The 23,398-nt window shown below is 41.2% G+C and overlaps 1 protein-coding gene across 3 annotated transcripts in view; it reads right to left on the bottom strand.

The window, feature by feature from the left end:
* Positions 1 to 23,398, bottom strand: part of PTPRO (protein tyrosine phosphatase receptor type O) — a 146,978-nt gene that overhangs the window by 60,178 nt on the left and 63,402 nt on the right. For 2 of the 3 annotated variants that reach the window (XM_042050324.1, XM_042050325.1), the window contains exon 2: positions 5,651 to 5,924. In XM_042050324.1, the coding sequence (XP_041906258.1) occupies positions 5,651 to 5,924 (274 nt within the window). The remainder of the gene's footprint in view (positions 1 to 5,650; positions 5,925 to 23,398) is intronic. The other variant, XM_042050326.1, reaches the window with a different exon arrangement.

Genomic DNA, 23,398 nt, shown 5'->3' with positions numbered 1-23,398 from the left:
GGGGAAAGTACTGTGAAAATAGGTACCATATTTCAATCCACATCAATTTGTTTGTAATATTTGTAGACTGGGTCACTCCACAAATTGAATTAGATTGATTATTGTGCTAGCTTAGACATAGCATTACATGTAGGACTGAGCTCAACTCCCTTGCTTCTCACACTGGAATGCAGATTAATCATTATTTACCTCCATATTGTGACTTTTATGAAAAAGATGCCCCATTAATGGAGTGACCTAACCCCCATGGGTAATTCCCTTCATTCACAGGAAGAAGTTGTGAATTATCTGGATGACACTGTTCATACATCTGTATGATTACCAGGAGTAAGGCACAGCCAGGGTAAAGCTTCCATTATGCTGTAAACTTTAGCATGTTTTATCTCTTGTTAAAAGGAAACCATCTTTGAGATTAAAGAAGATGTTGTTTAATACTTTGGGAACATAATGTTCAAGTTTATGATAGGTAATAGAGATCTTGTGCTACTGCTTACAAAGGGGGAATATAAGTGAAAATAGTTCCTGAGAAATGATGATACATAGTGCCATTTCTACATGGCCCCATAGGATGATAAATACAAAGATGACACAACCTAAAAAATAATGTTGTTCCACGAACAAAGGCATAGCTATTGTTCTTGAACAGATTTAGGCCAATTGTTTAGATCCTCCTTACAATGGAAATTACAGCAGGAAATCATATGGTTGCAGTTCTTTCTGTTTCTTTGATTCTGATGGAGAGGTTTTTCCACCCTAGAAAGAGGATAACATGGTTTATTTGCTGGGAAAAGCTGAGCACTAATGGACCTAGATGCTATTCTGAGTTACATTTCAAAGTTAGGGCTGCCACAGATAAGCAGCCCTTCTAAAGATGTTTCACATCATCCTTTAAGAAAGAAAAACATGAAGGGCTGAAGTTTCACATTTCATTAGGGGAAAAAACCCTCTGAAGCTCCGAGTTAAAGAACTCTGATCCATTAACAAGGCAGAGGAAAGGACTGGACCTGCTGAATCACTTCCTGCAGCATCTGGCACAATGACAACGGAGCATTAACCGGGTCTAATGCCAATTACTCTCTGAGAGCTGGAGATCAGAGTCCCAGGCAGCAGCCTGTTGGTCTCTCGAGGAGAATACTTTTTGTAGGAGACACAGAGGCACAACTCTCCCTGAAGGGAATATATTTCACAGTCATGTATGTAAGGAATCATCAGCTCTTGAAACAATGAGACATTTACCACTCAAAACTCCTAATCACCAGCTAAAATAAAAGCCAGGCAGAGCTGCTCTTAATCACCATCAGAGCTCCTCAGATCTGGATTTCTCCAATTCCCAGCAGAGACACATTTTTCCTGCAGGACACAATAGCTTTGCAATGTACTGCTTTCCCCATTCCTTCTAATGTACAATTTTTTTTTTTTCCTTCACAGTATAAAGTTGACAGTGGATTTGAAAAAAAAAAAAGAAGAAAAAGATGCTATATGGGTATGACTCACCCTGGGAAGAATAAAGTAAGGCTTCAAGCTGGGAAAACGTAGGATGAATGAGTGAGAGTATCAGTCACTGGCATTACAGATGTACTCTTTATTTATCTCATAAACTACTTTAAAATCAATTAGTAAAAGGTGAAACTTTATTTCAAATATTTCAAAGCACTCAATTAATTACATAAATTCTGGAGTTACTCCTTCCCCATTGAAAAGCCAAAGCTCCAAGAGCAGAGGAAAGCAGGCCTGAAATAGTTGTGTTAGATACCAGAACTACTTCTAACATTGTCCAGACTGAAGACTGGATGGAAGGTCACTTTGACAGGCAGAGCATAATCACACTCAAAGGAATCTGGCCAGCAGGGTGGGAGTCTCACAACTATTCTTGTCAAAACCATTGCAGACATCTTTAAAAAGTGGTCAGGGTTTCAGCTCCTCTCCTTCAGTGAGAGCCCAATTTGGCTGAACACAACTTTGCTACAGAATCAGGAGCAAAAAACACCATTTTGTGCTCAAATTCCATGTTACAGGTTTCCTATCTAAGAGTTTTCAAATAGCTCATCCTTTTCATTACAACAATCTGGACCACGGCGCCTAAACGAGGAAGTTCTACAGTTTGTGGTGTTTTGATTAACATGAGAAATTATTCCAATGAAATTATTCCTATCAGAGCCGATCAGAACTGTGCAGTCTTGTAGAAAAGGACCAAATGAACAATGGAACCTCAAGTGGTAACATACGTGCACGAATACGTGCGTGGATGTGCTTACACGCACGTGCAAGACAAGGAGGTGATCCAAGACAGCCGGCATGGCTTCACCAGAGGCAAACTGTGCTGACAAATCTGGAGGTTTACACTGCATAGGAGGAAAAACTTCTTCACTGAAAGGGTGGTCAGGCACTGGAATAGCTTGCCCAGGGAAGTGGTTGAGTCGCCATCCCTGGAAGTGTTCAAAGAATGCATGGAGGTGGCACCTGGGGACATGGTCTGGCGGTGAACTTGACAGTGTTGGGTTAAGGGTTGAACTTGATGATCTCAGAGGTCTTTTCCAAACTAAATGATACTATGATTCTATGTTATATGTGTATTTCTGTGACATGATTTTGTATTTTTATATGTACATATTTATGCCCATACATTTACGTGAAGAGTTACACATACACACATATATATATATATAATACATATGCCTATCTATAATGTATAAAATACATATTTTGTTAGCTTTCCAATGCTTTTCCGGCCAGAAACCTTCAAGGGGTAAAACAAAAGTCTTCTCTTAAATGGGTTCTTCTCTTGCTTAAAAAGTTTCAGCCTGTGAAGAGACATAGCCATTTCTTTCCAATTCCCTTAGATGTAGCATATTGATGGGGGACGTGAACAGGAGAAAGGAAATGTCATCAGGATACACCATTGGAAAGCAGAGGTCTTCCAGGACTCTCCCTGAATTCCTAAGTAGGCAATGCCTTTGAGGGACCTTGGTCTCGTTCTGACAAGCACTATTTGGTTACCCTGTGTGAAACTGAAATCTCCAGCACACGGCCACGCTGAAAGGCTGCATCTCCCTGCACAGTGTCCTTTGCAAACTCCAGGAGATCCCAGAAACCTCTTGAGAGTACTGTCTTGGGAATAACCACACTGGCATCACTGGCTATCCTGCTTGATTTATTTTGTGGCAGCCTAATGAATGGGGTCAATCTGCCACTGGTAAAGCTCTCCTGACACCAATGAAGTTAGAACAGGAATTAATTTGGTACTGGAAGCTAATTGCAATGTGCCATTCTTTCATGTGTAAGATTCAGAAGGAATAAGGAATAACTTAGATAGTTACATGTCTTTGCATGATTAAATAAGCCAAGAATATTAAACAGTCAGACAGCATATGGCAAAAAGAAAAATACAATCTATCCTAATTATTGTCTGCCAAAAAAATCAAGTTAATTCATAATCATAAAATTATGTAAAACAGGCAGTGGACAATACCAATAAGAGGGGAAAAAAACCCAACAACAAACCAAGTACAACCACATACATTTTTGTAGGAGAAACCAGTGGTCACTACAGGAGTTTTTAAGATCTCTTCTCAAAACCTGATGGGTACCGACACACCTGAAAAAGCCCACGCTGCCATGCTGTCTTTTCATTCCAAATTTCCTTTCAGTTCTGTAGCCTTGTGCTCCAAAAGATGAACTTAGGAGCAGAGGCTGCTAGAAGAGAGCCAGCACTCATCCATCTGCCTGACAGAAAATATCACAGAGGAGACTGGATCCTTTCCCTTCCAAAGCTCACAATTTACAACCTACTTTTAGGGTTCAGTACATCCTTCAATGCTGCCTGCAGGATTGCCCTTTCTTTCCCATGAACGTGGTTGTCTCTCTGGTGAGATAAAACCAGAGAAATCCACTATTCTCTCTTTGTTACACATTTTCCACTGGCAGCACTGGCTGCATGCCACAATCACTGCTCCTTCCAAGGTCTGGGGGAGCAGAAGAGGTCACAGCAGGAAACCCCAAGATGCTGCCAGCACACCCCCATAAGACAGGTGGTGAAACCATCAAGCCTTGGAGGAGGGAGAGTGATCCAGGATATGCCCTTGGAGCCATCAGACTCAGACTTTTCCAGGAACACCTTGTGGAAACCCCCTGAGTCACAAATGGGAAGCCTGGGGCTGGCTTTGATGGGCTGAGTGACTCTGGCTCCCTTCTTCCTTCAGAGATTCCCTGCACAGGAGCGTGTGCACCATCTGCCAGCTTGGATCACACTTTCCCTGCTCCCAGAGACCTTCGTGGGCTCTGGAAATCAAAGAGCAATGAGCCCTGCTGCACAACTCCAAATGCAGCATCCAAAACCAGCTAAAAATGCATAGTGAGGCATTTTTTTTTCCAGTTGTATATGGCAATGCATGCTTCAATATTTTCTTTGAAGAAAACAAACATGAAATAGAAAATTGGATTAAAATTACTACTTTGCTTACAAGGTTAAAGCAGTCAAAGGAAAGGAAATTCAGGCTGCCTGTGAATCCTGAAATTGGTCAGTACTTGCATTACTCAACAACATGATACTTCTTCCCATGGGGCCCTTCATGGTGTTCCTCACCAGGGCACAACTTGAGCACAGAAGGGAAGGCTGAAGATGATACAGATGATGCAAATTGATGATATAGATGATGCAAAATCTTCTTACTCCTAAATTTTAGGAACCTCACTCAATAACACATGAGCCTGCTTTAACATGCTCTGAATGCTGTTAGAGTGGATGGTGTTTCCTCATTGACACAACAATACAGGTACAAAAAATCGTAACAATTCCTCAGATGTAAGACAACTGAAACTACCCATACATTCCAAGGTGCCATTTAGGGGAAAAAAAAATAATATCTGGAAATTAGTCCTGCTCCATCCAAACAGATTTTTGTCATCTTCCAGATGAAGAAATTATTTTATATTCTACAAATTATTTTCAGGTTGGCACATGCAACCAGTCCTGGATCAACCTCAGAGCCAGAAGCACAGCTGGAAATCTGTGGTACTTTTTATGGTGACAGAGCACACAAAATCACACATCTCCCCCAGGATCAATGCACCTGGAAATAGTAACAGACAGGCTACTACAGATGTGTTCTCCATCACAAACACCTTCAGCTGTACTGGCACAAACACATGGTTTTGGTGACTGGTGTCTGCTTTCCAAGTTTAGTATTGCTTCAACATATTAGCAATCAAAGAACAATGTTACAGCATTTAAAACAGGATAAAACTCCCCATACAACAGGAGTGCTTACACTGAAATGTCAGTCAACACCTGTCATGCCCTTTTACCAGATTTTTGGAACTCCTGGTTCAAAGGGTTTAGGATAAACATCTGAAAAGGGGGGTTCGTTCATCACACTATTTTAGTATGTCACACCTCAGTGCTCAGGAAGGGTCAGCCAGGGGAAACCTACAGCATTGCCTTTCTTTTCGCCCACAACTTGTGAATTTTCACTCACACGTTGTCAGGACTTTTTCCCTACTGTTCTCACACAGGGGTGCATCCTACACACAAGCAGGACCCACTGAAAAAACCCAACAACCACCCAACCTTCTTCACAGGAAGAACTTCTGGGGAAAAAAGCCACACACAAAGACAAGAAACAGAAGAAAAGAAGAATAAGGTGTTACTTACTGGTTAACACAGTGATTGATCTCGCTGACTTGGAAACCATATTTGAGTTCACTACCAAGAGAGTTACTATGTAATACAGGCCATGGTATTTGGCATTAAAAACCACAGGGGCAGGTAAAGTGCTATTGAATTCGTCGAACTGGAAAAAGTAGTTCTTGGATTCTCCAGCTATCTTCACAACATATACAGAGGATGAGCTCACCACATCTGATGCTTCCAGGGAGACAACGATACAATTGTCTTCTCGGACAGCAACTTGGAAAGGTTCTGCATTCTACAAGACAAGAATAAAGAGTTTGTTGAAGTAAAATAAAGAGTTTGTTGAAGTATTTTACTTTCACCTATTTCCCTTGATAGTCAAAAGATACTCACGTTATATTTGCAATAAAGTTACATCTTACATTCTACAAGAGAGTTAACATCAAACAGGAGCAATTATTTCAGGCTACAATTCACAGTCAGCCAAAGCCCACAGGTATCTGATTATCAGAGGCCAGTCTCTCTGCAGCAGAGGCTGGATCCTGCTGTGTGTTTTCTGATACTCCAGATACTCCATTCCTTACATCCTGAGGAATAAAGCCTCTGTCATTCTTTCATGAGGAAAGGTGAAGTAGAGCAGAAGAAGGATGAGATTGTAAAGGGTATCAGGGGCAAGAGGATTTCCAATAAAGCCTCAAAGTCATTTAAATCCCAAAAAAGGAGGTGATTAAATCAAGACTCTTATCTTGCAGAAACAGGATCATATATTCCTCAATGCAATATATTCTGAAAGCCTACAACTGAAGAATAATTTTTGGCACTGCCTAAGCTTTTCCAAATATGCCTGTTCCAGCAAGTACCAAGTGATAAGCAGCTCTCACCGCTATGTCCACAGTTTTGGCTGGCACTTTTCACTTCCTAAGCTACAGCATTTAATTTTCAATATTTCTTTTATTAGTAGCAGAGAGAAAGGAGCAATTTAACCTTGTTTTCATATATCATGAGCATGTTAAGTCATTGCTGGCTGAAAACATTTTCCTTTTTATTAATTTCAAACCAGCTGTCAGGAGAAGCACTTGTTCTCTACAGGAATTTCAAAACAGATTCATGATCATTAATGAGAAGGAAAAGTTCAAGCTTACATTAAGAGTTGCTTTTTTGTTTATTAGACCACACCACAGCTTATAATTTTTTACCCCCCCTAAAAACTGTAATAGCTGGTATTTTCAGTTCCCAACTCCACAGTATTTCTTTTTCCTTCGTATTTCACAGGCTGAGAGCTCTCAGGGAAAGGTGCAAAATCAAGGTTAGTTTGCAATTTATTCGATCGAGTTGCCCCTGTACCAGAGAGGTAGAGACCTCCTACAGAGATTAATTCTAGCAGCCTGATTACCTCCTATCTCCTTGTGGTTTTGTTTAGTGGGAATTTTTCCATGAAAACAATATTTCTAGGATTTATGCTGCAAGAAGCAGGATCCCTATTTGAAATTCACACACATGGTGTTGCCAGCTCCCAGAATTCAAAAAAACAGCTCAACAAAAACAACAGCAAAAAAACCTCCTAACAACAACAACAAGAAACCCACCAAGAAAAAATAATTTGTTCTAGGAGTGTAAGATTTAAAACAGCAGCAGTTTGTCTTTACAATTCATGGTATTATCATTGGGCTTTGGCATCTACAGTGTACCTAATGTTATACCACCCTATAGGCCAAGCTACAGGCTTGAGACAAAGGCCCTAAGCAAACCCACTCATCTGATCCAGCATGAGAACAAGGCACAAAGCATATAACCAGTCCAACCCAAATAGGATAACCTGTCTGGACACCTTCAAGCCTGAGATTAAAAACAGAGGCAGTGCAACCTCAGCTGCTGATCTGAGGTTCACTTTAATTAGTCTTTTAAAAAATTACTTTTAAGTTGTTAAAATTGTATCTGCCAATGTTATCAGTGGGAGAATATTTTGGTGCAGAAGTCTGGGTAATTTTTCACAGATGGCAAAGCAACTGTTCCAAATGGCTTACAATATAAGACTACGACTACATAAAAGCTTCCATGTGTTTTCCTCAGCCTCAGCTGAATTCAAAAGGCTTACCCTTGAGTAGATCAAAACTCTACACTTCAAGCGGTTGTATTTTGCCTTAAATCCCAGTCTAGCATTTGGATTCACACAGATTCAAACCTTTAACTGGACATTATGCTTAGATCTGGTCAAAACCAAGTAGAGTTTCTCTTATTCTTCTTCCTCCCTATTTTGCGCTCACTAAGAAAATGTGGAATTAATCCTACTTCAGCCCTCCTGCTGTGGGAAGACAGGAGAAGGAAGGCACAGATGAGATGGCTTTCCAAAAGCACATGCAGTATTTCATCACAGAAGCCATGGTTGTCTTGCAAGACCGAGCAAGGACTCACCAAGGTTATTTCTACATAAGCTTGAAGTTCATGTATCTGTGGGTTTTGACCTTCCATGGACTTGCATTTGAATGCTTCACTAGAGGAAAAAGAATGGTGTTATCTCTAAAATTATTCTGGCCTTCCCTTGGCCTTGGCACTGAATTCCACAGTACCAACTCCACATCCCTACCTTGCTATGCAGAACCACCCAGCAGGGCCAAACCAATTTATACGTGCCAACGAACAGTTCAAAGCAAGCTCCTTATAGCTGGTTGTGCTATAAATCATTTGCTATGCTAACCAAGTACAGCTGGAATTTAAGCATACAATTGCGGAGTCATGGACATTCCTAAGATGTAATTAGATGCTTTCAGAGAATGCTCATATGGGTTGTGATTTTATTCTTTGACTCTTCCACGGGTATTGTATTAACCATGATGAAGACTGTACTTTTATTTTTTCCCCTTAATGTTCTCGTGAATCCACAGCAAGCACCATCCAGCAAATGATTCATGAGCCTTCTACAACAGCTCTCACACAATTAGCATGGAATGCCTCTGCTAGCTAAATAAAACTCTCAGATGGATGCTGTTGTTACCTATGACAATACCTATCTGGGGTAAATAGCTTTTTCTGAGTCCTCTATCACCTTAAGCATGTGGGGATTGTGAAATGATAGCTTCCCTGCTCCATGTACCTGTGGTCCAGATGCTTTGGAACCACTGCTGCCATGATGCATTTTTTTGAGGGCCCTCTCTTTAGAAGCCATGTGCCCCATCCAACCCCTTCCTTTACCCATCTGCAGAATGCATCCCTCTCTTGAGTGGTCCCCTTCCAGTGGCTATGTGTCCCTCCTCCACACCCCTGTGTGCTCACAGGCTTTTCAATTGCTGCACGCATGGGACACACGGCTTGTGGGAGACATCTGCTGTTTCATATCCACTGGCTCTTAAAATAACTTTCATCCTTTAATTTCATCTTCTAAGACTGGAGTGGCAGGTAAGAGATCAACAAAAAGAATTGCCAATTAACATGTCATAAGACAAAATCATTTATCTCCTTTGGAATATGGATTTCACTCAGGCAGTGTTTTAAAAGAACAGACCATTCTGGTCATCCTTTCTTCATGTTGAACAAGGTGAGGGTTACCAGCCAGCACTGGGCTTGTGATTTTGAAAAGAAGGCTAGGAAGAAACCTGAGTATTTTCTCTAAGCACCACTAGAAGTGACAAACGTGCCCCACTTAACTAGATTGTAAAGGCAGTGTGTCTTAAGACTGACAGCATCAGTATGGTAAATACACATTTCATTACTTCTGGTCAGCTACCTCCAGGATTTAATTTGCTGATGTCACAGCTTGAGCGGCTGTTTCATGCCTGTGGGGAAATTTGGCAGGGCGTGTGCATTCAGAACCCAATGATTAGCTCCAACTTCCTTCCTAGTTTATTATTACAAGCTCGTGCCACGATAAAGCACTTAGGAAAAAAAAAAAAAAAAGAAGAGGAAAGTAAATCCCACAATTGTGATGCCTGTTCACAGTCATTTACAGAGCAGGGATGAGTCATGCTAGTGGAATTTCCAGCCAATAACCAGGTCCCAATTAAAATAAAAAGCAAGGGGAGGCAAGGAGATATACAACATATCGAATAAACAATATGCAAAGAGTAATAGGAAAATAAATGGTGTGCAGCAGAGCTCAGAGTTCTTTTTCAGAAGTTTATATCCTCAGTTTATTTCCATACAACGGAATGAGTTTTACACATGAGGAAGAGATCAAAGCTGCAAAACAACTCCTAATCTTAAGTACTCTGGCTTTTGAATGCCTCATTCCGAAACACATTGTGCCAGAACCCAATTACCAGAAGTGCAAGTAGTTACAAGTTCTGCTGACTTTAAGAGGAGCTGCGGACACTCATCAGCCCTGTAAAATTAAAGTACTGGTAACTACATCTCATTATCTAATGCTAGACAAGTGGAAATAAAATCCCAAACAAATCTGACTTTTGTCAGCTTTTACTGAGTAAATCGTGCAGCATCACAGAATTTTCAAAGTGGACATCTGAAATCCCAAAGCAGGAGCAAATTTTAAAGCTACAAGGATCTACTTCTTAGCTACCATTATGATCACCTACTGTATGATGCTGGACAAAAATAACCTCAATGCAAGTACAAGACAATACTGAACACTATATCCAGACCTCTTGGATGAAATACTGGCAATTTTCTGAGTGATTCTACTACACTCTGATACATTTTGTGCTGGTGGCCAATAATGCTAATTTCATTCTAAATCATACGATGACTCATTCTCACCACGATTCATCTCACTTAATCTTAGGTACTTAAATGGAAACGACTAAGCCAGCATGACCTTTTCAGATAGAATACCTGTGGATTCATCTAAGGCTGAAATTACTTTTGAAAATGCACTAAACAGCCTAAGGGCTGATGGTCCCAGCTGGGCAATATTCCTGCAGCCCTCTGTCACTGGGTGCAGTGAGTCCAAAAAAGACAGGACTGGGATGCAGGTTTCAGGATTTTGGCCTTTGCTACAGTCTTGCAGTGGTACCTCCACAGAAAGCACATAAGAAATAAACAGTATAGCAAAACATGCTTCCCTGGAATTGCTAGCTATCCTTATTAGCTCCTGAACAAAATAGGTAAAGACATCCTTACAGAACTTAGGGAAATAACATCCTAAGCTTTCCACGTGTTCCAGTGAATTCTGGAGCAGGCATAGACCTGAGTGCTGACTGCAAGAGGAAAAGATTGATGTGATCTTCAAAAGCATGAACAAAAATGTTACAGCCTTGTGGCAACAATGTAAAGACTTTTGGAAAAAAAAAGCCTATTTATTTCTGGGGCTTTTGTTTCTACCTACACTTTCCCACAGGTTGTGTAAAGATCATCCCTTAATAAATACTCTTCAGAAGAAATACTCCATGGGAAAAATGCAAATCTGTATAGTTAAGATTTTCCATGCAAAAAGGAATATTTTAACATGTAAAAAGATAGCAGAAGCTGCAATTCTCAATAATTTATGGTTTGTGATTCAGGTTAACACATCATTTCTGGCATTCTGCTCTATGAATAGTGTCCTCAGCCCTGTTGCTATTCTGAGTCTCAAAAAGCCAGTAATAACAATCCTCTGGTCATATTTTATAAATGAGCTTCCACATTTCTTTGCTCTGGGAGACAGCTTTTAAAGGGACAAGTATTTTTTCCCATCTCTGCCCACAAATGCAGAACATGAGGGCGGGTTTTTTTAAGCAAACATCATTATGGTATGTACAGCCCACCATGTTTTGCTGCCATTCTGAAGTTAATAACCTGGAAGGAAATATTTCTTCACACAATCAACTGCTACTACGACAGCATTAAGGATGCCAGAATGCTAATTTCAGTAAGGCTAATATCTTATGTATCACACTGTTAACATGTCCAATACTTAATAAATTATTGCCAAATATATACTTCTAGCCCATCTTTCCAGTGCAAACTGCAGAGGGCAAAACCCAAGCACAGTAAATTCAGAGACCTTGATGTTAACAAAGTTTGAAACGAAGTTACGACTTCTAGGATGGCATTTCTGCCTCTTTTTGATCCTAACTGTACATGTACACCCCAAATACAACAGGAATTCACATCCAGACAGATAGAGTTTGGTTTCTCTCCACTCTGGATTTTCAGCTTTTCCCTAGTACTAAAATTATGTCCAAAAGCGTAATTCTGCCAAAAGAAAATATGATTTTGGTTCCCTTCCCCAACTCAGATCTTTATGGGGCCTCTGCAATTGAACTTTAGCCATCCCTTGTGGATGCAGCCAAACACACGCTAGATGAACGTTGTGCTTTAATTCAAACACATCCTCTTGAGCCTGTCTGTGAGTAACAGAAAATGAGTAAGGACACAGCAAACACACCACATTGCCTCAACTCCCGTAATTCCACCAAAATGGCCCTTCTCCAGTCACTGCTTGTTCTCTGGGACAAGAATGAGACCAAATTTCTGCCTGAACCAATGTAACATGATCAGAGTTGAACATATGCCAGGTGGGAGGTGTTAGGTGGATCCCCCACTAAATGCCAGAAAGAACAAATAGGGGGAAGGGAAGAGAAAGATATACCCCATGTGCACATTCTCCCAAGAGTGTACACGTTATCCTAAGAACACTCTCCAGCAACTGAGAGTAAGTGCTCTCACAGCACAGCATTCACAGGGCAAAACACCTGCTACTACAGTTCACAGTCCACAGAGGCAAGGAGGAACAGATCACCTCATGACGAGGCTGAAGAAGGCAGAGAGAACAAGTGAGTGACAAATCAAGGTAGATTTTTGAAGAATTTGACTTATTTGAAAGGAATCTCTCCTTCCATGGTGTGAAATAATCTCTGAGGTGTCTTACATTGCAAAGTGCCCTGTGGGAGATGAGAAGGAATACTGGAGATGTGGGTTTTGGTGATGAAGGACAAATTCATTCATGCTGGCTCAGTCCTTCAGCTCCAAAATTGTGGATTCACCTCTGCCGATAATGGAAGTCTGCAACAGAAGCTTCTGATGCTGAAACAGTTTCTGAACAGCTGCTGATGCTGAAAGGTGACATTAGGAAGTTACACAGAAAATTCCTGATGTTCAACAGAACGGGAAGACTGATGTTGCATCATGAGAAAACTATTCCAGCACTGTGGTGCAGCTGAGAGGAGTTGGACTGGACCGGAGTCAGCTGAACTGCATATTACATGCTTTGGCAGGGAGTATGACAGAGGGGTAGAGACTGAGCCTGCTGGGTGCTACAAGAGTGGAAATGCCTCAATTTTGAATGGATAGGGTGCATATATACCCTTCATACGTGCACAAGTGAGTTAGTTTTTAAAGGCAGAATACAAAGCTTTGCTACTTGCATTATCTATAAAGAGCACAGCTGGGAGGAAATTAAGAGTTCTCACTTGTCAGAGAAATTGGAGACCAAAGTGGTTATCAAATTAATTTATAATCACAAAGCAATGTAAGGGAAAATGGTGGAAGAGAACAAGACTTTCTGTCCCTCCACCATGTTAATCTATTATAAGAGAACAGACTAAACACAATGAATTGACTTGTAGACAGGGGCTATTCCACAATCCTAACCCTTTGTTCTGTATCTGCAAGTGTTTTTAAAGGGGATTAGGCACCAAAGTGCTCTTAAGTATTTTCAAAATTCTGAAACTACTAGAGAGGTTTGGAAATTTGAAATTGGGATGCATTCACCAAAAAAAAAAAAAAAATCATCCTGTTCCAAATCTGGTTTTGTGACATGAAGAATCCAGAGGCAGATGTGGGGTACACTTTGTCCCCATCTAAGTCTGCTGACATCACTTTGGTCTGGTGTTCTCCTTAAACAAGTGGTCTGCCTTACTGCTGGTCATTCTTCTATCACCCCCTGTCCCTCAGCTCCCCAGGAAAAAAGCTGCAAACCCCCACCACCCTTTTTCAGTGGTCACAGGAGTCACGGCATGGTCTGGAAAACCTAGGTCTAAATCCAGATCCCCAGTTTTCATATTCTATGCCTGAAAATACTTGCTACCCTTCTTCCCTGAGCCATAAGTGTAATGTGGCTATGGCTATCCCTGAAAGATTGCTTACTCAGGTTCAAGTGCAGGTTTATTTTGTTCTCAGATCCAAGCAGAACCTGACGTTCTGCACTTTGATTACCTTGTGGCATTCCTGTGTTCTCTAAACTGGCAAGAGATGAACAGACAAGCTGCTGACATTTTCTCTTGTTATTTATGTATAGTTTCTGCAGATGAATGGTCTCTTTTCTTGCTAAAGTATTTGCTGTGGTAGAGTGTGTGTGTGTGATAGATTGTTTTGCTTGGTAGGGGTTTTTTTGCTTTTTTCTAACCTGTGCTCCAAGGGAAGCAAGCTGACAGTGCCATTTCCCTGATTACTAGCAAGAGATGAGCTCTGTAACTCTTTGTACAGCACAGGGTCAATTGCAAATCCACACAGAACATTTCAATTGTGGCTACAGCCCGATTTTCAATTCATTTCTAGTGTGGCTTTAGGCTCAGTTCAGCCATTTGTACTGATCTGATAAGTTCATACCCACAGACGAATGCTCTGTCACACCGGCGCTGGCAACGCGCTGCTCTGAAGTCATAAACACTCCCAAACTCTAATGCTGAAAAAGCTCATAACTTGTCGCTGCCACCTTGCCCTGCAGGGATAGCTCCAGCAGGATTTATTTGCTCGTAGTGTATCAAGCATTTAGTTTTTAGCACAACTGCCACAGGCTGACTTGAAGGAAGCAAAAGAGAGGAGTGAATACAAAGAGCTCAGGAACGGAGTCGGGCTCCTCAGCTGCTGCAAAGTCCCTTCAGATGTAACAGTGCCACCCCACCTGCCCAGAGGAAGACTGGCCAGGGGACAATGACAGCTGTTGCCTTACAGAGGGATGTCAGTCCAGGTTCCTGAGTGTTCTGTGTCCTTCATGAAACACATAATTCTGCTACGATGTCCTCTCCTACCAGCTTAGTGACTTCAACTCACAGAACAGGATCTTCTGCAACTGTGTTTAACCAGAGTAGGAAAGTAGTAATTCCTTCTGCTTCAACAGCCACCACATTTATGTTTCAGCTACTTCTGTGCTGTCACAAGAACTTGCTTAAATATTCTGCACACTTCTGTGAGTACTACTAAAAGGTTGAATATGCTGCTGCCTTCAAACTGAGGACACCTTAAAGACACAGTGGTCAGAACTTTCGTGATGAGACTTCTGTACTTAGGGGGGATTAATCTGGCTTCATTTTATCATAATACAAATTGGGCGTGTAGTCAAATCTAATCATCTAGGTTCCCTCTGTACTCTGTAGGGAGAGATGGATCTGAAGAATTTGATTTATCCACTTACCCTCAAACAAGCTGCCTTCTGCAGATGCTTGTCTCTCCCTGTGCACCTTCCATTTAAACATCAAGAGCCAGATGAGACCAGAAACAGCTGTGTATGGTATGATGGCAGCTGCAACTCAGATTTGTAAAGCCATTTTTATGTAGTATGGCTCCTAGTCTTTTTTTGTCCAAATTGATATTATAAGGTTTAAATTTTGTTTAGCTATTCTCTTTTTCAGCAGTATAAAAGTGCATGATGGCCAGGACTGAGCAAGGCAAATAACTTTACACACACAGAAGGTCCTACTCAGCAAAAGATGTAAGCTTGTCCATAAATCCTTTGCCTCTGTGACAAAGGCAGGCCCTGAGTACAAAGAATCAATCAGGAGATCAAGGTCTCTTTTCTGGATCTGCCAAAGAGTAATAACCCCCTGAAACTTCCTTCTAATTTGTTTTGAGTCTTTGATGAAGTGAGGTTGCTAAAAAATCACTCAAAGCATAATAAAAGTCTTGGTCTCTTATGTGATGCTGAGACCCCTGTTCGGCAGGTTTAGTGTTCTCTTCACAGAAATTATTATTCCTTGCTGTGGTCATGTGGTTTTTACACTTGGCAGTTACCCAGTGGCCAAGAGGGACACAGACAAACCACTACAAATAGATTCATCAGCCTAATATCTTCAGCTGAGGTAGCTCAGCAGTTATGGTATGGAGAGCATACACATCAAGTTTCTGTCTGGTTTGGCAGCTACATACCCTGTGAGTGCAGAATTAAAAGAATTAAACTTTAGCCATTAGCTTCCTTTTATATATATTTCTCTTTTAATACCTGACAGAGCTTTTCCCCAGGCATGACAATGGCTAGCCAGGCCAGAGAAGGCTTAATAAACTGAGAGATGAGATCAGCTGAGAAAAGGCTGTGTGGACATCAGCAATGGGAAGCCTGTTCCCTACAGCAGAATTGACTGTAAAACAAAAATAGGAATTTTCAGAAGGCTGTTTCCTCATTTTAACTCAGGATGCTAAACCTCTGTAGTGTCTTCTGAAAAGGATGAATTTATAAACAGCATGACCTTAAATGAGTCAACATGACCTTTCCCAGACATACACCACAGTAAATATTTACTGAGCTTTATTTCATAGGCATTAACTCATTGCTAATATAAAAAGCTTTCAGGCTGCTAGACAATGCAATATGTAATCCTATCATTCTGACATTTAAGAATATGCACAGTTTAAAAGTGATAATGATTTTCTTTCCTAGTTAGCTTCTAGATACTATTTCCCCATGTATTTGTTTATGCTATAACTTTCTTCTTCCATTTTATGAAGAATTTTTGTTGCCAGTGAAAGGGAAGGATAAGAATGAAGGATGACGACATGGATTTTTTTTTTCTTTTGCCTTCTATTTAATTCACAGCAAGTGGTACTTCCATACATAAGCACTGGTCATTTTGCATTATACTAATCCAGGCAAAAATACATCAGCCTGCTTGTCTGACTGCCATTTGCAGGTCTTAGTATGGTAATTCCTCAGTAACTGCAGCGCAAGTATACAAATCTCTCTCATCTCATCAACTCCTGCACTTCAAATTCATGCAATAAATACACTGCCTAAGCTCTTACCCAACTCTTTGACTAAACCAAAATATTTTTCATGATCCTCTTGGGAGCACACCTGCCTGCACTTCGGAATTACAAAACTGACGCGGCTCCTTTTTCCTAAATGTGACCATAAAATGTCAGCAGGGAAGTTTTGTAAATGTATACGGTGTCCTATAACGCAGGTAAGTATCTATGAGATCCTTCAAAAAAACAGAGTTGGGCACCAAGATATTTTTTTACTTTAACTTAGATGTGCACCTTTAAACCTCTCACAGGACGGTCCTTCACGTATATGTGCAACAGAAAGATGCAAGAAGAGGCACACTGGCAGCACTGAGCCCCTGTGGTAACAGCAGCAGCTTCATCTCCAAGCCAAATGAGTGGTTTCTCTTAGTTTTTTATAGCCTTTTTAAATTTTAATCACTTTATTTACTTATTCTCTGCCAGGTCCCTACTGACATCATAAAGTTTTCCCTCCTCTCCCACTCCAGTGTGCTCATACACTCATAAAGAGCAGTGGAAGCTCTTTATCATCAGTATCAGTCTACAATGTTGTTTCTCAGCTCAGGTTTACTCCTGATGCAATTTTTGCCACCTAACTCAGGTGCCAGGAGAGCCAATGGACAGAAGTATGCTCCTGACCAAGCTGTTTCCCATCAGCCTTTAGAAACTTAAAGCAGCAGAGAAGGAAGAAGGTTGGTGCTTTTTTGGGGTTCTTTTTTGTGGCTGCCAATAGGTTACACCAAGTATTTTAATTCCAGGCATGTTTCTGTGATGATTTCTCAAGTGATGAAAGAACTGGGGAGAGTATACCACACTTAGTGAGTCATGGAGTTTTCTGTCCAGCCCCCCACACTTCAGAGGAGAAACTCATCACCCAACAGCACCCTGAGCTCCCTGCAATTCAAAGGAGCAAAAGTCATTTGCAAGCAACAGCTTCCCCACAGCTTAATGAAACACCAGCAGTAATAGACTCTGCACTCTCTGAGTTCAACCACCAGGCAAAACTGACTGACTTAAATTACCACAAAGATTAGGGCCATAAACACAATCAGTTGGCGTAGCTCAGTCTATAAACAAAAAATGTATTTACCTATGACAACAAAATTAGCCATGCTGTCCTTGTCTCTGCTGCTGCAAGCACTTAGAGCACACATGTGAAAGTGAACATTAATGCTTGCACTAAGTATTTGCATGTTTATGAATAAACTGTAATCAGTTTGACAGTATTCTTCTTTCTCGCCTTATTAGCCCTCTAAGCTCTTCATTCAGTTCTCACACTTTGCATACCAAAAAGGCAGACAGAGAAAAACAGCAACATCCTCGTGAAGTTGCACACAAGTGCAGAATGTCTACATTAATAAGAAAATTAGACCCAAAGAGTAGAGACCATGCTCCAAAGAGCAGCAATGTCTTAGTATTGGCCACGGTAAAAAGAGAAGCTGGGGAAATCTTGGAATTTTTTTCCCCATTTGTCTTTACTTGAAAGAGGGGAAAAAAGAGACATGCATGACTGATGGTAATGGAAAACCTATTTGTGTCCAATTCACTGGAGAAAGAGTACAAGGACATATCATCCTTGTGAAATAATTTGTCCTGTATTCCTTGAGCCAGATGAAAGTCCCATTATGTACAAAACAACATGTGCAGATGAATACAAATTTGGGAGATCTATTATTCTCTCAATACGCTGTCTTGGTGTAACCTCTGTCATAAAAAAGGCCTCTTTCCGAGTGCCTCACACTGCCATGAAGTGTGACTTTTTCCACTAACCTAGAATAGATTTGAAAGTGCACAGCAGCACCGAGGAGTCATTCATGATTAGGGCTCTTGCTGTGAAACAAAACTGGCACATGCTCCTGGAACTCATAGCAATTAACAAGTGTGAAATCAAAAAGTCACACCACACCAATTGTTCGCGAGACACGCAGAGCAAAAATAGAATGAAACAGCTACATCTTTATAGCCCTGGATGGCTTTGCAATTCAGAGAGATCTTTATGAGCACATAACAGTTTCATTCCCTCAGATGAGGCTCTGTGCCTCGTATTTGAACTTCTCAAAATTTTCCTCTTCACACCGCTCCGAGATACAAGGTACTGTTACCTCAGACGCTGCTCATTACTAATTCCCTAACCTGACAAGAAGTTCGTGGAGGAACAGAAGATTTTTGAGATCTAAAGAATGATTATGAAGTGACACAGGTATGATCTCAAATCTATGTTTTCTCCTCTTGCAGAGCTAATGAAAAAAAAACAGGCCCAGTAATGTGCCCAGTGCAGCATAGAGCACTGGAGCCTCTTCAGCCCACGAGCCATTGTGCTACCTCTAAATTTTAAAGGCTTACAGAGCAACTCCATCTTCCACATCAAAGTGAATAAGGAAAAAAAAAGAAAAAAAAGAAAAAAACTTTGAGGCACCGTTCTTGGTTGAAATCTGCTACATTCACGTTAGAAATATTTAATTCCAAACACACAAAATGATGGCTCTGCCAGAAAAAAAGCAGTCTGCATCCACATGTGGTGAAACAGAAGCTGGAAAGTGAAGACCATGATGTCCTAGGAAAGCCAGTAGCTCTCCTTCAGATGCAGGTCAGAAAAACACAGTTGCCCAGTCTGGCCTGAATATAGCTTGAAATCAAATCCCTACAGTTCTCATCATCACCTGATACAGCACATTTCGGTCACTGCAGACATGAGGACAGAAACAAAGCCACCTTTTCCATTCCACTGTGAATTGGGTCAGTTTTCCTCGGGTTCCAGTGCGCCAGGCGAACAGCAAGATCATCCTTCCTTACGCCCCACCAGGGCAGCTGTGACCTCAACACGCAGGCTCAGGAATGTGCCAAGCCTCACTGTGACCACCCCAAAGTTTGCCTGGCCTTGTGGCTTGGCAAGGTAGTGGCAGAGGTGTTGGCAGTAGCTGCAAAGCACTTTCAAATTTTTTAAGATATTTAAAGATCCAGTATAAAAAGTTTTGCTTTTAAAAATCGCACTGGCACCGGCATCTTCACAGACCTACAAATCTGGCCTTTATGACTTCCATACCATGGGCCAAAGCACAATTCCTGCACAACTAGGCTAACTCACTGATGTTAATGTTGCTTTATGTTTGTTAAGAGACCTCAACTATTTTACCTGAAGCTGAAAAATTTGCATGTTATTCTATTCACACTTAAATATTGAAAACTTATTATGAATTTGATGTCCCCATCTTATATGGCTGGTTTTGGTTTGTTTCATTGTAAGTATTTCATGTGAGCTATTCCTAGACATTTCAGAATGCTTTAGCAAAAGCAGCTCAAGAATGAGGAGCTAGGGAGAAAGACCAAGAGCACAGATAGAATAATGATTATAATTTAAACAAAACTCCTCAAAGAGAAGAAGAAGCTACAACTGTGAGAACTAATTGATTTGATTCTACATACACACAAAAAAAATGGTAAGAAGGATTTTGTCCTGGTAAGACAGATTTACTTTTTTAAGAGGGATTTAATTAAATACCCCTCAGTTGTTGGGGTTTTTTTCCTTAAGATTTTAACTGTCAGGCATCATATCCAAAAGAAAAAACAATACCATCCAGGAAGTAATTATCTGCATTAAGTGCTGTTAGACTTCTTTCCTGCTACAGTGATCTCTGGCAGAAGGAGAAACCAAGGAAGTTGGGGGAGGAGGGGGAAAAAAACATTGATTCAGTAATTTGAGAAGCTAAATACATTTCTCTGTGTCTCAATTAACAGAGGGAGGGCTTGTTCTGCAGTGGGAGCAGCACCAGGTAGGTAACAGCAAGGCCTGCTCTGGTGGCTGTGTGTCATGTTAGAAACCGGAGGAACACAAGGGGTTTGACAGAGCATTTTTTGCTGTGAATAACAACCCCCTGGGTGATCAAACTGGAGGCTGCACCCACGCAGCACAGCCGCACTGGTGTGGGCAGGTGTGGAGCTCTCACGTTGGCTCTGCTCTCCCCCAGCTCCCCTGCCTGCCCAGGGCTGCCCACAGGCACAGACACACAGCTCCAGCCACTCGGGCTCTGCCCTCCTCTGCTGCCTCCACTGCAACACCATGTACCTGTTTGTCACTTTTCAAGGTGGATGCACTGCTCGTGTTCTTAGAGCCCTGTTTATAAATGTTTTATTCCTCCTGGCTTTGGTTTATCCCAGCTCCTGTTATCCTGGATAATTGAAAGTTGAATTGAACACTTAATATTTAAAATACATTTCCTGTGTGTTTCCATGATGTCAGCTTTCATACTGAATCCCTTCACTGGTTATCCTGCACAGATGAAGGTTTTATCCTTTTCCACTACCATTATTTGATGCCACACTTTCTCATTACCTGCCTCCTATTCTGCCAGTAGCAGGAGCCACAACTACCTATTTCTGCTTCTTTTCCTACTGCTCCCTGTAAATGACACTGCCCTGCCATCAATAATCAATAATGCCTTCTTTATATAGAGGTTCGTCATAAATCTCAACAGCTTCTGTCAATTAGCTTCATGTATGTATTTAAAAATTATATCAATAGGAAGCATATTTCATATAAAACTTGCATACGGTTTGCTCTTATGTTCCTCACTTTTTAAATGGATTTTTAAAAACCAGAAACGTAAGTGTTTTGTGTCTACAACCAATTCACGTGTGTTGCACTCAGCAGTCTCTCCCTCTCTTCTTCTGTACTGGTGGTTTTTTTTTTTTTCTTGCTCCTGACTGATGTGGATTGATGCTGCTCCTGTGGAGACTAAGCTGGTTACCTCACCCAGCAACCAGCCCAATAGATTTCCAGCCCTGCCAGGAGCCCTCACTGCTCCTTCAGTCTGCATTGCAGCCATCCAGCACAGCTATGGGATAAGAAGTCTACCTTAATTTTAATTTCTTCCTCCCCAAAAGGATAAGGGTTTTGCATCTCCTCTGTGCAGTGCAAAGGATGTCATCCTCTTTAACACATAAGAGCCTGACCTGAAGCAACGTGACAACCCCACCAATAATTTTGTTTGAAAAGCCTTCAGTTGTGAACTATTTTCTAAAGTCAGTCGTGGCAGCCCAGAAAATCCTTCTGCTAAGTTTCCTCTGATTTTGTGCACAGAAACAGTGCTTTTTGACAAGAGACCAAGGAAAGTCAGCCTGAAATAATCGTGTATTCCTCTGTGCATGATTGCTGCAGTGACTAATCCCAATTTGCTCCCTTAACTCTGCCTCTCTCCCTTTCAGAAGGCAGCTCAGTTCTGAAAACAAATGAGAGTGGAGGAGAAAAGGCAATTTGTACTCATGTTCTCTTCCCCAGCACGCTTCCTCCCACTCCAAATTCTGTAGCAAAGGAGTATGTTTTGGTTCACTAGCTGAGCCTACGTTCCCAACTATTATGTTAACAAATAGTAATGAAAGAATATTTTTGGTTAATTATGTGGCTCTACTGTTGCTATTGCAGCTGACTGGGGAAGATGAGAAAATCTGTGTGGTTTATGGTACAAATGTAACATGGGAAGTGCTCAAGCCATAGACTTGTTGGGCCCTCATTCAGTTTTCCAGCTCCTGCCGCCTCGAAGGAGAGAAACCTAAACTGAAGTTCAGATATAGACAATTTAAACTGAAGAACTTACTAAAGCTGATATCCAGATTGGAAACTGCTCTGTATTTCTGTGATATGGTATCCTTCTCTGAAGAATATCAAAGTACTTTTCTACAAGTACATGTTAATGAGCCCTCACAAGATTGCTATAAATACAGTATCATGCGTATATGACTCATGTGGCTTATTAATTTTACATCACCTACACTGCTGCTTGAACAAGAGTGACAGAGCAGCATTCAGGCAAATTCCTCTGTGAGAACTTAGCCAAAATAGCAGTACCTGTGTCTTCAGGGGTCAATCTGCCTCAAGGCTGACTCTAGTTAGCAGGATTCAGGCTGAGAGAAATGTTCCCTGCTCACCACAGCCCTCCCAGTACAGTTCTCTTGGCAAAAATTTAGAGCATTCTTCTAATAAGAAAATAAAGTCTAAAGCAATGTATTAACAGCTCCTAGGTTAAACATCCCATACTATGCCAGTGGTCTACAGCAGGGTGCAAGGAAGAACAGGAACTTTGCTGGGGGATGGATATGGATCCAAAAGGCACAGATCCTCAGTGGGACTTGATTTTAATTAAAAAGCAGGAGGAAAAAGCTATATTTAATCTCTTAAACTTACCTATGCCCTTAACTGAATGGCATTTTTACTTAGCTTAATTAACTATTAACACTGAGTTCCAGAAAAGCCCTTTGTAATTTCGAAGTGTTCACTCTACTCCTGTGGCAATTACCCCATTAAGAGGCAGAGCAATAATGAAGACATATGAAGGATTTGTTTGCTTGGTGCTTTACAGGAACTGTGAGCCAGACAGACGCTTTTTAATTGAGATAAATAGGACTCTGTGCTCATACAGCTTGATGAGAGGTCAAGTATATTAGCATGGGGTTAGCACTAGCCAGTGTTAACCTCCTCTGCTAGCTTAGAGGACGGGAAGGTAAAATAATGCCTGTCTGTGAACTACCACAAGTTAAACAAATGGTTCAAGGCCCCACAGAGGGTAAATAATAGAGTTGAAACCACAATAGCTAGATATCTTTAGCCCAGTCTCAGTGGAATCAAGAAAGGTGGATCAAACCACCCATTTCATAGTGATTTCTTTCTTTCCTGCACGCCGGATGATTGACGTGGTGGAATTCAACCCAAACAAGGCAGGCAAACTTCACTGGCAGCATTCACAGACATGAGAGAACTGAGACAGGGTGGAGGGAAAGGAGAAACCCCCAGTAGTTGCATTGTCCTCTCAGAGCAAAAAAAGGAGGAGAAAGTGGAGAGGAAGATGCTTCCCCCTGTCCTCCAAGCGGGAGGAAGACCAGAGAGAGCAGCTTCCTAGGTGTCAGCTAAAC

The sequence above is a fragment of the Corvus kubaryi genome, unplaced genomic scaffold (genome assembly GCF_017639235.1).
Source record: "Corvus kubaryi isolate FWS band 111438036 unplaced genomic scaffold, C.kubaryi_AGA036_p1.0 72, whole genome shotgun sequence".
NCBI lineage: Eukaryota > Metazoa > Chordata > Aves > Passeriformes > Corvidae > Corvus > Corvus kubaryi.
Note: the sequence above shows the minus strand (reverse complement) of the source record. Positions and strands in the feature narration are given on the sequence as shown.